Source organism: Plectropomus leopardus, chromosome 14 (assembly GCF_026936395.1).
Source record: "Plectropomus leopardus strain MGB_pleo_1.0 chromosome 14, ASM2693639v1, whole genome shotgun sequence".
NCBI classification, from domain to species: Eukaryota; Metazoa; Chordata; class Actinopteri; order Perciformes; family Serranidae; genus Plectropomus; species Plectropomus leopardus.
Window position 1 is genome coordinate 29,393,167 of NC_142189.1, and position 15,045 is coordinate 29,408,211.

Here is a 15,045-nt window from a genome sequence, read left to right on the forward strand (position 1 = left end):
ATGTTGCTCCAAAACCTGTGTGTACCTTTTAGCATTAATGGCGCCCTCACAGATGTGAGCGTTACCCATGATACTATGGGCACTAACAACCCCATATACAATCAAAGATGGCTTTTAAACTTGGTGCTGGTAACAATCTGGATGGTCCTTTTCCTCTTTAGCCCAGAGGACATGACGTCCATGATTTAAAAAAACAATTTGAACACAGCACACTTTCTACTTTGTCTCAGTCCATCTTAGATGAGCTGGGGTCCAGAGAAGTCAACGGTGTATCTGCGTGTTATTTATACATGGCTTTCACTTTGCATGGAAGGGTCTTAACTTATATTTGTAGATGCAGCGACGAACTGCGTTCCGAAAATGGTTTTCTAAAGTTTTCCAGAGCCCATGTAGTGATGTCCTTTACACAATCATGTTTTTATAATGCAGTGCAGCCTGAGGGGTCAAAGGTCATGGTCATTTGATGTTGTCTTTCAGCTTTGTCCCTTACATGCAGGGATTTGTTTGTCCAGATTCTCTGAATCTTTTGATTATATTATGGTTTTTAGATGTTGAAATCCTAAATTCCTTGCCACCGGGCATTAAGAAATCTTTTTGACTATTTGCCCACACAGTTTTTTCTCAAAGTGACCATCCTTGCCTGTGAACAGCTGAGCCTTCTTCAAATCCAGTCATTATACTTACATCTGTTAACAGTTCCCTGATTCCTGATTCCCAATGAAATGTTCCAAGCAGATGTTTTTTTTTTTTTTTTTTTTAGCATTCCACTACTTTACCAGTCTTTTGTTGCCCCTGTCGCAACAGTTTTTGGAACATGCTGCATGCATCAAACTCAGAACAAGTGTAAGATTTACAAAAAAAACAAGTTTATCATTTTGAACATTAAATGTCTCGTCTCTGTACTGTATTCTATTGAATGTAGGTTAAAAAAAAAAGTCCAAACACTTGCATTCTGTTTTTGCTCATATTTTACACAGCATGCCAACCTCAGTTTCACGTCACAATGCCATAGGAATCAGTCAACTTGAACCCAGTGGAATGGGTGGATTCAAAGGTCAGGACGCTGGCGCCATCTTAAACACACCTAGCCTTATTGTTTCAGTAATAACTCAATATTTAAAGTACAGAGTGGGAGTAGGTGTGTGGGACTTGAGGGTGGATACAAAAGTCATGAGAGTATAGTGATAATATTTTAAATGTCATGAAAAGTACTGTTTTAATTCAGGAATATGCCATCTTAAAGAAATACTTCTACCAAAAAATGATGATTTACTTGTACATATGAATTAGTCATGCCCTTTTACCTTGAATTTAAAAAGAGAACTTCTTGCATGCCTCTAAAATGGTGAACATACTAATTTATTGCCTGATTGGAGTTGTCATTTAGCAATAAACCTCTGTTGGACCATTCATTTACAAACTTTCACACAACTTGTGCTGTGTAATCCAAATATTATTTATTCAGTCACATGCTCAATACTTCCAAAACGCATGCATTAAAAAAATAACTTTGTATTGGTCTGGCTTTGAAAAGAGCATAGAAAAGTTTCACTTTTAGTGAATTTTTAAATAATAAGGTTTAAGTCTAGATGCATTTGTTAAGGAAGTACAGAGCATATAACTGGATAAAAGAGACTTTGAAACTTAGAGACTTAGAAATTTGTAGACTTAAAAAAATATTATTCTTGTCAGCCAGCTTGTTTTGACTTCCTCTCTATTTATGAGCTGGGGTGTGACACTTTAAAAAAGTCCCCTCTGTTAAAAATCACTGTACTGTACCTACCAGTAAGTAATCACTGTTAATCTACAGCCAATCTCCAACAGTAAAATACTGCATTTGTGTAAAACGGTTTGGCACTGTAGTTAGTAACGCATTATGGGTTACTCCACTTGAAGCAACAGGACAGACGCCCTTAACAGAATGCAGCTGTTTTAAGCTGTTTGTTTGTTTGTTTGTTTTGTTTTTTTTTGTTGTTGTTGCTTTTTTCTAAAATCCTAGAAATGTCTAAAAGGTTCTAAAAATGTCCTAAAATCCTAGAAATGTCTAAAAAAAAAATAATATATGTCCCAACATTTTAGAAACGTCCTTAAAGGCCAGAAATGTCCTCAAATCTGGGAAACATCCTATCCTTTAAATGTCCTAAAATCCTAAAAACATGTATGGGGCTGCTGCGACTGGCCTCTTTCCTCCTGTTGTTTTGCAAAAGTGAGTATCCCTGCTCAAGGCTCCACATCTAGTGCCTAACAACTGTTCTAAAACTCTTCTCATGGCCTATTGCCTAAATTACTGAATACATATTCATATTAAGGGTGAAATATACAGCCTCCACATATGTTGCCCAGATTTGAATATCAGGCGCTGACAGTTTTTTTCTTTTTTTTCTTTTTTTTTAGCAGTTATTGATAACCAGTGACTCATTGTACAATCAGTTCCTGCCCATCTGAATTCTTTCATCACTGCATGTTTTTTGCAGCAGTATTTAAAGCTCAAATCCAGAATCTCTCCTCCTCTTGTCTTTGCTCCTGCAGCTCTTATCTTTCTGAACTCCTTCCACACTTTGACACACCGCTGCGCTACAAAAATGTCCACGGTTGGCAAGGTAGGTATATATTTCAATATGGGTGTATTCTTATGTACAAATGTGATGTTTTAATGGGTTTTCCAGAGTATGGTGTTATAGCTGACCCTCTGAAACCTAAGAACCCTGATCTCTTTCAAAAACATGGGAAGAAGTCAAGTGTTAAAAGAAAATTAACTGAAATTTAACACAATGAAAATGAAAATAATTGTAACTAAATAATTAATAAATGTGTAGATAAATAGTTATTATTATTATTAACAATAATAATAATAGTAATAAGTGTTGCATATAGAAAAATAGAGTTTTCTCTATTTTCTTCCCTTTTTTCAATTATTCTAATAATTATAATAATTCTTCTTCTTCTTCTTCTTCTTCTTCTCTCTTTCTCTTTTGCAACACTGTTTTCTGGTCATTTTCTTTTTCTAATGTCTTGAACCAATCTGTTCAAGTTTTTGACATTAATATTAATATTGAATATTAAAAAAATCTTAAATATCATGTTTGGTGAAATGTTTCAGTGCTCTTATGTGCAGTGTAATCCTCTTTGTACATGCATGTTTTTTTCACTCACAAAAGGTTGAATGAAAAAATCTAACAATCCCTTTGTCTTCCTGACCCCCTGTGCCTCGGTGAATTATTGCATGTCCTCTTTTGACTCTGCACACAATTCAAAACTATGCAGACAGTTTTGCGAAACTGTGGATACTGGCAAAGATGAGGGCAATAGTAAGCCAAAAGAGATCATTGTGGGAGCCCAAGAATTCATTTTAGGTCCACAATGGAATTAAAAAAAAAACAAAAACAAATTTAAGGGAAACCGCTTCAAGCATAAAGCGTGGTCACAATGGATTTACTCAGTGGTTTACACAGTGATACTAAAAATGTCAACGCAGCATTAAATTACACTGTTCGAATTCAGTGTTTGTTTGCCAGATAACATGCGTGGACTTTAAACTGTTGAAGTTCATGTGAGGTTTGCTGTTTCAGGAGCAGCTGTGTCAAAGAAATGGAAACTCGTGTTAACTTTTAATTCATAGCTGTGCAGTGAAACCCAATTTATTTATTTGTTATGGCGATCATTTGCATTATGAATTTGGTGCTTTTAGCTGAGTGTTTGCCTTGAAACTATGATACAGAGGACATAACATTTCAACTAATGCTGAACTAAAATGCAGGGCCTAGAGGGTTACTCAGGGTTCACATGGTTTCCTGAAATTTTTTTCAGGTTTGTGAACATAAGGGGTGAAAAAAATAGAAGCCTGAAAAGTTTTGGAAAATAGACAGTCATAGGTCATAGAAAGTGCTTGAATTTATATATTTTGTGCATGAATGTTGATGTTGTTTGCCTGTTGTTGTCTGTGAAATCCTGTAAAGCCCACTACTTCTCATGATAAAAATTCTCAGTGTTGCTGCAGTAATTAACCTTGATCCATGTCTCAAACTATGCCATGTTGGGTCCTTGAATTTTAGGAAATTGGGCTTTGAAAGCCTTCTTTTATTTTAATGTTTATAAGGTGTGAGAACCCTGGTTTCCAAAAAAAAAAAAACTGCTTTTCAGAAACCCATTCCAGTTTGGGTGCACCCAGTAAGGTGAGATTTCATGCTGGTGTCACTGCCCTGTAGGTCATCAAGTGCAAGGCAGCAGTGGCCTGGGGGCCAAACGAGCCCTTGATGATGGAGGAGATTGAAGTAGTCCCACCCCAGGCCAACGAGGTCCGCATCAAGGTGAGAGGTCCACTTACACATGAACACAAGGATCTCTTACTGCACTTTTGAGTTAGGGTTAGTGAATGAATGTAGTTGGTAGGTTATTTAAGATGTTGAGACTTTACTGACAATAACTTTACTATACTAAACTAAGATTTTTTTTTACTTTTGTTAAGTTAGCCAGTTATGCTAATGACTGCACCTTATGTTATACATATGGGTAACAGACCTAAAAAAAGTTGCTGTTGCTTGGCTATGATTTGAGTTGCAAATCCAACTTTGAAGAAAGCATAACACCCAACTGTTCAAGAGAAACATACATCAGTGTTGTCACTGTACGGTTGTTGTCATCTGTGCAGATTGTGGCCACCGGGTTGTGCCACACAGACCTGTATCATCTGTTTGAGGGTATGCACAAAGACGGCTTCCCAGCAGTCCTTGGCCATGAGGGAGCCGGCATCGTGGAGAGTGTTGGGCCTGGAGTCACTGAATTTCAGCCAGGTCAGTCAAACCATACAACCTCAACTGTTTTATTTGTCTAACAACTTATGTTTTTTACTGCAAGACTTTGTGCCGGCAATGGTAGCAATGGGTAGACCATGGCCTGTTTACACCATCCAGCCCAACAAACTTGTTTCACGTTTGAATTATCATCTTGTTAGTTGGCCTAAACTTTCTTTTACATGACAACATTGGTTTTTTTTTTATTTTAGGGGACAAGGTGATTCCTCTGTTCATCTGGCAGTGTAGAGAATGTCGCTTCTGCAAGAGTCCCAAAACCAACCAGTGTGTCAGAGGATGGTAAGTTAATCTTTTGTCTTTTCATCTCTTACTGTCAGTAATCAAGGCTTTGTTAATAAGGCTATTGACCCATTGGCTGGTGCAGTAACATTTCTTTCCTTGTCATAATGCTCATTAAAGCACCTTTAGGTGTTGTTCGATGACAACATTGGACAGTTTGTTTGGATCTTTGGATTTTCATTTTTTGGCATATTTTTCTCACACTAGCTAATAGTCATTGCATCCTCTGACAGAAAGGGTTTAAGGCAAAGATCGATTCTCAAGTTGTATTTTCCTTTCAATAAATTTTCTGTTCAGGGCTGTAGATCGCCATAATGTGATGGCAGCCCCAGAGTCCAGGTTTACTTGTAAGGGGAAAAAGGTGCTGCAGTTTATGGGAACCAGTACCTTCTCTGAGTACACTGTGATGAACCAGATGGCTGTGGCTAAGATTGATCCAGCTGCCCCTCTGGACAAAGTCTGTCTCCTTGGCTGTGGGGTCTGCACAGGATATGGAGCAGCAGTTAACACTGCTAAGGTGTGTATGTTTGACGATTGTGGATTTTCCATGAACGGTTGGAGGCTAATACCTGCAGTAGTGAATCCCCTCCACACCACAGCCGCATTTTTAAGGGTGAAAGACTTAATTAAGAATTAAGAAGTGCAACCTAAAGAGCCATGTTGACCAAAGACTGTTACTTCAGGTGGAACCAGGCTCCACATGTGCTGTGTTCGGCCTGGGAGCTGTGGGTTTGGCTGCAGTCATGGGCTGCAAAGCTGCAGGAGCCAAAAGGATTATCGCTGTTGACATCAATCCAGAGAAGGCTGAGAAGGCCAAGGTGTTCGGCGCGACTGACTTCGTGAACCCCAAGGATCACAATAAACCAATCAGTGAAGTGCTGTGTGAGATGACTGACGGAGGAGTGGACTACTCCCTGGAATGTGTCGGGAATGTGGGAGTTATGGTGAGGCATATAGAGAGGTTTGAACAAACTGTTAACTGCCTCAAAAAGACTCGGTGTGTAGATTCCCTCCCAAATGTTATTCAAGTGTTCAAGCATACATTTTCTCAGCTGCTCTGTAGATTTCAAACCCTTCTTGTTCCAAGCCCACTGACTTTGCGCTGTTTCTCCATCTAGCGCAGTGCCTTGGAGTCTTGCGTGAAAGGCTGGGGTGTGAGCGTGATCGTTGGCTGGACAGACATGTACGACGCTGCCATCCGACCCATTAACCTCATCAGTGGACGCACATGGAAGGGCTCCCTATTTGGAGGTGAGGTGCCTGACAGTCAAATATCACCATCCCCACTTACTAATGACACAACTTTAACGTCAACAGTCAACAGGTTGTAATTTTCGATTGCTTGTCAGTTTGAATAATGCAGGTCTAAATAGTAATATGAACAACAGCAAAAGTGGGTTCAGTTCATCTAGGTTTTGGGTTTGGGTTTACCTGTATCCTTAACTCCTTGACTGGCAATCAAAGACATTTTTGTATGTCCTGCCAGTAGCTGGTAGAGCCATCACTCCTAGTGGCAGAGTTGGGACCAAATCATTAGTTCACAAGTCCCAAGTCTTTGCACTCATGTCCCAAGTCCTAAACTTTAACTTCCCTGCTGGAAAGAAAACAGCTAAAAGCAGTTTATGACGGTAGCTGGTTTTAGTTGGTTTTAGCTGGTTGAAGATGGTCTTAAATGGTCCTAGCCCACTTCTTGCTGATCTTTTATGGTTTAGCTAGATGGGCCATCAGCCAGACATGCTGGTGTGACCAGCGCCAAAGCCTCAAAGTAAGCCCAAACTGACATATCCAATAATAAGCGTGAACTTGCTAAGAATGAATAGTGTCAATGATAGCTGATTTGGGAAATTAACTGAATTTTCGGCAAGCTTTTCAAATAACATACTTTTGAATCTTTGGGCTTGGGGGAAGGCATCAAGTATTTTTAAGACCAAAGGCTGAAGTCCAAATTAAGTCAGAAATCATTGGTGTTAAAGTCCAAGACAGGTTTTTTTTTTTTTTTTGTCTTGTTGAGTCTAAAGTCGTCAAATGTCACATGGGTCCACATCTCTGGTTAGTGGTAGCAGAATAGTCTCACTTTACAACCACCATCTGTATTGTGGTGATAACCAAAAGGCTGTACACATGATCTTTGCAATCATTCAGCCAGTATTATTAAGATAAGAATGTATTTGCTCTTATTTTATTATGTGTGTGTTCTCTGTTGTTCAGGATTTAAGAGTAAGGATGGTGTGCCACAGATGGTTAAAAACTACCTGGACAAGAAGGTGGAGCTGGACGAGTTCATCACTCACAAAATGCCTTTGGCCCAAGTCAATGATGCCATTGAGCTGATGAAGCATGGCAAATGGTACATTTACAGTCCTATGTATTCTCCACCTTTTAGGATTTACTAACCAGCTACACAGATGAAGAATTCATACTTGCAAGTCCTCTAACTTTGTTTTGTTTTTGTCCCACAGTATCCGGACAATCCTGAGTGTTTCTCCAGAATAAGACCATTGTGTCTGCAGCTTTTTGTATCAAAGCTCAAAACAACATTCAAGCTCATAATAAAGACATCTCTGAAATTTTGGACTGTATACATGCCTGACCTTTAACACTCAACACTATTCAGTGGATTATGTGCAAATTGTGAGAATCATGTGTTGACACTTGGCAGATGAGATCTGTGGCTTCCCTGTTTGTGTTCTAGGATTATTTGTGATGTTGTAGGTCAAACAATTTTATTTCAGATTTCTCTGGCCATTATAGTTAAATCAATGCTTGCTTATCCCAAAACCAACACTGTACAAACACCAACTTATTTTCTTTTCCCTGAATAAGGATTACACTTGTTAAGACTTGCATCATAATTCTATAATTCTACCATAACACATACATCATTAACCTTGAGCCTATTGTTAAATCCAAATGTATACCCCTCCATCAGTTTATCTCCCTATATTAACTTACTCTTCTACATTAATTTACTCCCCTACATCATATTTCCCCTACAACAATTTATTTCTATACACAACATTAAAAAAAAAAAAAGGGGGGTTATCAAGGAAAGTCTCACTAAAAATGGGACATTTGCATGATTTACATACATTTTGGCAAAACCAGCTCTATACAGCCTCCACAGCCCAGCCATGTAATCAGGAACTTTCATAAGTTTTTATTTATTGATCACCTCTGACTCATTTTACTTTCATCCGTGCCAATGCAAATGTTTGCATAACTTAACATAACTAACCTGCTTTATCTTGCAGCAGTGCTGAACCCTTTGAAACCTGGGCAAATTGGCTTGATTTTGCAAAACTAAAAAATGTGAGGAGAAGGCTATGTGCAGCCAAACAAGAAATTGCATAGAAATTTGCAAAGAAATTAAATGTTATAAGAAAAATATATTAAGAAATAAATTAACAAATGTAAAACAACTGAAATGAGAAGATTGCCATATATATATATATATACACACACACACATATATATATATATATACATATATATAGATATATATATATATATATATATATATATATATATGTGTGTGTGTGTTTGTTTGTGTGTGTGTGTGTATATTCTTTTCTTTTTTTTCTAATTTTAAATATATAATTATAAGAATTATGAATATAGTTTACTGGATATTTCACTCCATATTTGAAATCTACTAATCTAGCTAATTCTCCAGTCAGTTTCTTGTTATCTTTTATAAATTTCCTGTAATTTGTGATATTTTTTTTCCAAGTAGTTCATTGCCCTTTTCCCATGTTTTTGAAAGAAATCAAACCACTTTTCTCAGGTCCCAGAGATTTAAATTCTTGTGAAAGGTGTCAACAAAACTGATATCAATCTAGGTTCTAAAGGGTTAACCTGTTAGGCGCTGCTGCCCCTTTTCGGCACCTCAAATCCAAAGTCTGTCCCTGTCACTCTGCTGTCCTAAAGCTCTAACTTTCTCCACTTTGTTGGAACTTTCAAGACATTGAAATATTTTTGTTGCAAAAATGTCCACAGTCGGAAAGGTAGGGACGTGTTTCAATATGGGAATATTCTTATGTACAACTGTAATGCTTTAAAGAGTTTTTCAGAGTGATGTTTGTGAGTTATTACTTTTGTATAAGTTTATACATTGTGTTTTTAAGGAAAATCCTGCAAAGTATACCGTGAAGATATTTTCCGTATATATTCTATTTGCAGGTGCTCATTTTTCACTCAAACCATCTTAGAATCATTATTTTGTTCTGCAAAAAAATGTATTTGTTGTCATAGGAATTCATTGTAGATCCACAGTGGAATTTAAAAAAATGAATTGGTTTGCCTTGGAGTTTCTTTGCTTTTTCAGTTTTTCAGTATGTCAATCATTAAATTCCACTGTTCTAATTAAATGTATGTTTAATTACATTTAATTCTCTGCATTTATCACAAAAATGGTTTTACGGTCGCAAGAGGTGGTATTTCAGGCAATTCGAAAAAGCCATATTTCGTAGAACTGCAATGGAAACATGCCTTGACATGATAGTACAGAGGATAGTAACATTTCATCTAATGTATCTAAACTAAGGCATAGTAAAATTCATGCCTTGAAAGGTTACCGCAAATGGAGGTTACAATATTGTAACCCTAGTTCTATTAGCACTGGTGGAGCCCTCTACTGGGCTCTTTGGGTAATATTCCTCTACGTTTGCATACTGAGAAAATCCTAAACATAACGACCGTTTTTACCAGTCCTGTCATTCCAGCAAGCATAGACCCCAAAAATAACGTGTCAATTGTCACATTGATCAAGGCTGCTGACACTGCCACATCATGCGCGGAGCGTCTGTCCACCTGGAGGCTTGGTCAGTGAACTCGCACAGCCATCCTGCAAGGTGTTTCTTGGACAGGACTTTACCGGCCACACTATCACTATGCACAAAAACAGCTGTTTAGTGCATTTGATGAGGGCTGTGCATTCCACTCCTCCACTTGGTCTGCGCTGAGGTAATGATGAGGTCCTTGAAGCGGCTACGCCATCAATGGAGGAAGCTTCTCAGTGTGCTATTCACTATTGCTGAAGAGAACGAAATGTCAGACATGGAAATCTTCCTCCTTGTAGCGTCTGCACATACTTGGGTGGGCGTTTCCTGATTGCCCAGCTACATTTATGCTTTTCTCAGTGTGTGAATGCATACTTGTAACTAGAGGAGTATTACCCAAAGAGTCTAGTATTGGGCTGAGCCTGTGTGAGATAAAACTGTAATAGCACCTTGCGGAAACCCATCCTGATATACTTTAACTGTGGCAGTACTCAGACATGTGCGATTTCATGCTGGTGTAACCACCCTGTAGGTCATCAAATGCAGGGCAGCGGTGGCCTGGGAGCCCAACAAGCCTTTGGTGATGGAGGAGATAGAAGTAGCTCTGCCTCGAGCCAACGAGGTCCGCATCAAGGTGAGAGACATCCACTTTCACATGTAAACAGTCTTACTGAACTTTTGTGTTAATGAGTGAATGTAGTTTGTAATAGTGAGAGTTCACTGGAGGATTTAAGACTTAACTGACCAAAAATCCTTAGTGACATCATCAAACTAAACTGTTCTTCTTGATGTGCAATGGACAGTGACGAAGGTAACGCTTTACAAAGTAATGTATCTTTGTAATCACATTACTTTTGTCAATAATGCAGCAATGTGTTGAGAACTTGTGGTTCATAGTATTAAAATGGCCATATGGGATAATTTTTATTATTCTTTCATTCACTGTCTGTAACCGCTTAATCACTGATTATGTAAAAAAAAAATATGATTTAATGTGCATTTAATTAACTCCTGGGGCACCGTTCCTGAAAAGGAAAAACTGATGGTTTATTATACCAGTTTTCTTTGCATTTTTTACCCCAGGACTGAACCTGGGGTACCTTTACTAAATAATTAGAACATTATTAGCAACTAATTTACTGCCCAACAATTCCAACTGTTCAAAAGAAACGAGTAAAAGTGTTGTCAATATGTGGTTGTTGTCTTCTTTTCAGATTGTAGCAACCACAGTGTGTCACACAGACCTGTATCATCTGTTCGAGAGTATGCCAAAAGATGGCTTCCCAACAATACTTGGCCATGAGGGAGCCGGCATTGTGGAAAGTGTTGGGCCCGGAGTCACTGAATTTCAGCCAGGTCAGTTAAAATTTACAACCTCAACTGTTTTATTTGTCTAACAGCTTTTTTGTTTTACTGCCAGACTTTGCAGCAGCAGTGCTACAATGAGTAGACCATGGCCTATTTCTGCCGTCCAGCCCAACAAACCTGTTACACATTTGATTTTCTGTTTTGTAAGATGACCTACAATTCCTGTCACATGGCAACATTGTTTTTTTTTAAATTTTATTTCAGGAGACAAGGTCATTCCTCTGTTCATCTGGCAGTGTAGAGAATGCCGCTTCTGTAAGAGTTCCAAAACCAACGAGTGTGTGAAAGGATGGTGAGCTTATCTTTGTATTTTTATCTCTTAATTTCAGTACTCAAGGATGTATTCATAATGTTATAGACCCATTGTGGGGGTGTAGTAACATTTCCGTCCATGTATGTCATGGGAGCACCAGGTGTTGTCTGATGACGACATGGGGCATATTATTTGATTATTTGGATTTTCTTTTTTGCCATGTTTTGCTCACGTTAACAAATACTATAATAGAAAGGGTTCAAGGCAAAAATGTAGGCTCAAATTTTTCTTTCCTCTCATTAAATTAACTGTGCAGGGCTGTTGATCTCCCTGATGTGATGGCAGCCCCAAAGCCCAGGTTTGTCTGTAAGGGGAGGAAGCTTGTGCCGTTTATGGGAACCAGTACCTTCTCTGAGTACACTGTGGTTAACCAGATGGCTGTGGCTAAGATCGACCCCACCGCCCCTCTGGACAAAGTCTGTCTCCTTGGCTGTGGGATCTGCTCAGGATATGGAGCAGCAGTTAACACTGCTAAGGTGTGTATGTTTGACTTTTGGGGTAGTCCAACATGTATTGTTGAAAGCTAATACCTGCAGTAACTAATTCTCCTAACCCCACTCTGTTTAACATAACACACTGGAAATGAACCATACTGGCCTCTTTTGAGACCATAGTGTTTGGAGAGATGCAGCATTTTAAGAATTAAGAAGTCTAACCTAAAGATCCATGTTGACCAAAGTCTGTTGTACTAAAGGTGGAACCGGGCTCCACATGTGCTGTGTTCGGCCTGGGAGCTGTGGGTTTGGCTGCAGTCATGGGCTGCAAAGCTGCAGGAGCCAAAAGGATTATTGCTGTTGACATCAATCCAGAGAAGGCTGAGAAGGCCAAGGTGTTCGGCGCAACAGACTTCGTGAACCCCAAGGATCACAATAAACCAATCAGTGAAGTGCTGTCTGAGATGACTGACGGAGGAGTGGACTACTCCCTGGAATGTGTTGGGAATGTGGGAGTCATGGTAGGGAGGTAGAGAAGTTTGTGTTTGTGTCACTTCTTCCCACCTATTCCCAAGAAGAAGTGATATCTAATTTTTATAGCATACATTTTCTCATCTGCTCTGCAGATTTAAAACCCTGTGGCAACTGACTTTGTGCTATTTCTCCATCTAGCGCAGTGCCTTGGAGTCTTGTGTGAAAGGTTGGGGTGTTGGTGTGATTGTTGGCTGGACAAACATAAACGATGTTTCTGTTCGACCAGTTCAGCTCATCACTGGACGCACTTGGAAGGGCTCCTCATTTGGAGGTGAGATGCCCGTCAGTCAAATATGACCATCCGCACGAAATAATTAAACTACTTTAACTTTCACTGTCACAGGTCATCAAGAGAGTAGGTCATAAAAGAAACTGCCATAATATGAGCATCAGCAAAACTAGGTTGATCTCATCTAGGTTTCGAGTAAGGAAATCATCCTTTTCTTTTTGACTGGCAACTGTAGACATTTTTCACATTCACGTAATTTGTTGGATGTTGTTGAATCTCCATCTGTAACTTTCGACAAGCATGTTTTGCATACTGCAGTTTGTTTTTTTGTTGACCACTGCATGTTTTATTTTACAAAGACAAAATAGCGTAGACTTGCTGGAAATAAAAAGCGATAATGTTAGCTGATTCGGGAAATGAACTGATATGTGGTTCATTTTTTGAAGAACATACTTTTCAATCTTTAGGCGTGGGGGAAGTTTTTTTTAGGTCAAAAGGCTAAGTCTTTGCAAGTCTTTTTTTATTTTGTACCATTTAGTCTAAAGTCATGACTCAAGTCCGCACCTCTGGTAAGTGGTAACTGAATACTCTCACTTTACAACAATCATCTGTGTTGTAGTAATAACCAAAAGGGTGTAAACTTGATCTATGCAATCATTTAGCCAGTATTAATAAGATAATACTTTACTTGCTCTTATTTTATTATGTGTGTGTGTGTGTGTGTGTGTGTGTGTGTGTGTGTGTGTGTGTGTGTGTGTGTTCTCTATTGTTCAGGATTTAAGAGTAAAGATGGTGTGCAACAGATGGTTAAAAACTACCTGGATAAGAAGGTGAAGGTGGATGAATTTATCACTCACAAGATGCCTTTGGCCCAAGTCAATGATGCCATTGAACTGATGAAGCATTACAAATGGTACATTTACACTTATATATATTCTCCACCTTTTAGGATTTCCTAAAAAGCTACACAGATAAAGTACTGATACATGGAAGTCCTCTAACTTCTGTTTTGTTTTTGTCCCACAGCATCCGGACAGTCCTGAGTGTTTCTCCAGAACATCGTGTCTGCAACTATATTCGAACAAAGCTCAACACAATATTCAAGCTCTTAACAAAGAGATCTATCAAAATTTAGACTGTATACGTGCCTGATCTTGAGCACTATTCAGTTTGCAGATTGTAAGAATCTTGTGTTGGCATTTGACAGATGGGATCTGTGGCTTCCCTGTGTGTGTCCTAGTGTTGTTTGTGTTGTTGTTAGAGTTTTAGTTCAGATAGCTAAGATTATCACATTTAAATTAATGTTTGCTTAACTTGGCAGGCAGTGTTTAAGTCATTATTACAAGGTACAAGATAGATTTATTGTCATTTTTCTCAAAAGTGGTTTATGAAGAACTGAAATTAAAGTTGATCCTAAATCCTGCTTGAATTCTGATCAAAGTCCCATTGTCATCAAATTGCATTTGTTTTGTCTGCTACAGCATATATAACAACTCTATATTTGTCCCGTGTCCTCTGGAGACATTACTTCAGTATAACCAATAAAATCTTGCGTAAAGCAGTAACTCAACCTAAGGTAGTCCAGACAGCAGCCTGCTACACAACACACACTTTGAACAACTCAGCTAATAATTTAAAGCATGTAATTATCTGCTTCAATAAAAAATATTTATAACCCATCATGAACTTTGCACTCTTAGTTGTTATGATCACATATCATCAGTTTGCAAATATGACTTGCACTGTGACTGGAACAAAATGTTGACACAAGTAAGAGCTTGAACGTGAATGCCCTTATAAATTGTGATACTTTGATTTATTTTTATAAGAAAGTTAACTCTAATTATTGTCTTCACGTCTCATCTTTGAGTGCACAAGAAACATTTAATTTGTACCATTTACTCGTATGTCATCAACCTTTAGATTTTTGTTAGATCCAGATTTAGTCTCCTACATCATTGTATTTCCCTACATTTTTCACCTACATCAATGTATTCCCCTACATTATTCAACTATATCAGTGTATTCCTCTACATTTTTCAGCCACATCAGTGTATTCTCCTACATTACTGACCTACGTCAATGTATTCCCCGACATTATTCACCTACATCAGTGTATTCCTCTACATTATTCACCCATATCAATGCATTCCCATACATTATCCACCTAGATCATTGTATTCCCCTACATTATTCCCCTACATTAATTTGTTCCCCTACATTAATTTGTTCCCCTCAGTCATTTTATTCACCTACATCAATGTATTCCCTTACATTATTCATCTATATCAATGTATTT

The 15,045-nt window shown here is 38.4% G+C and overlaps 2 protein-coding genes across 3 annotated transcripts; both read left to right on the forward strand.

Annotated features, from left to right (window-relative positions):
• The first annotated feature begins 2,446 nt into the window (after positions 1-2,446).
• On the forward strand, positions 2,447-7,657 carry LOC121953396 (alcohol dehydrogenase 1-like). The gene is made up of 9 exons (XM_042500466.2): positions 2,447-2,600; positions 4,206-4,307; positions 4,649-4,790; positions 5,003-5,090; positions 5,388-5,607; positions 5,774-6,034; positions 6,209-6,341; positions 7,299-7,437; positions 7,550-7,657. The coding sequence occupies exons 1-9, from the start codon at positions 2,583-2,585 to the stop codon at positions 7,581-7,583; spliced, it is 1,137 nt and encodes a 378-aa protein (XP_042356400.1). The 5' UTR covers positions 2,447-2,582; the 3' UTR covers positions 7,584-7,657.
• A 941-nt stretch (positions 7,658-8,598) lies between these two features.
• Positions 8,599-14,428, forward strand: LOC121953506 (alcohol dehydrogenase 1-like). Of its 2 annotated transcripts, XM_042500666.2 has the most exons (9): positions 8,601-9,094; positions 10,401-10,502; positions 11,083-11,224; positions 11,441-11,528; positions 11,806-12,025; positions 12,244-12,504; positions 12,656-12,788; positions 13,521-13,659; positions 13,773-14,428. In XM_042500666.2, the coding sequence occupies exons 1-9, from the start codon at positions 9,077-9,079 to the stop codon at positions 13,879-13,881; spliced, it is 1,212 nt and encodes a 403-aa protein (XP_042356600.2). In that variant the 5' UTR covers positions 8,601-9,076; the 3' UTR covers positions 13,882-14,428. The 2 variants fall into 2 exon arrangements, 1 of the variants encoding a protein (XP_042356600.2); XR_015778704.1 differs by lacking the exon at positions 13,773-14,428 and having other exon boundaries at positions 8,599-9,094; positions 12,244-12,512.
• The last annotated feature ends 617 nt before the right edge of the window (positions 14,429-15,045 follow it).

Bases quoted from the DNA above. Each gene is read 5' to 3' on its own strand.
- LOC121953506 (XM_042500666.2), top strand. The intron at 10,503-11,082 runs GTGAGAGACATC...TCTTCTTTTCAG, and splicing joins CCAACGAGGTCCGCATCAAG to ATTGTAGCAACCACAGTGTG. The intron at 11,225-11,440 runs GTCAGTTAAAAT...ATTTTATTTCAG, and splicing joins AGTCACTGAATTTCAGCCAG to GAGACAAGGTCATTCCTCTG.
- LOC121953396 (XM_042500466.2), top strand. The intron at 6,035-6,208 runs GTGAGGCATATA...TTCTCCATCTAG, and splicing joins TCGGGAATGTGGGAGTTATG to CGCAGTGCCTTGGAGTCTTG. The intron at 7,438-7,549 runs GTACATTTACAG...TTTGTCCCACAG, and splicing joins CTGATGAAGCATGGCAAATG to TATCCGGACAATCCTGAGTG.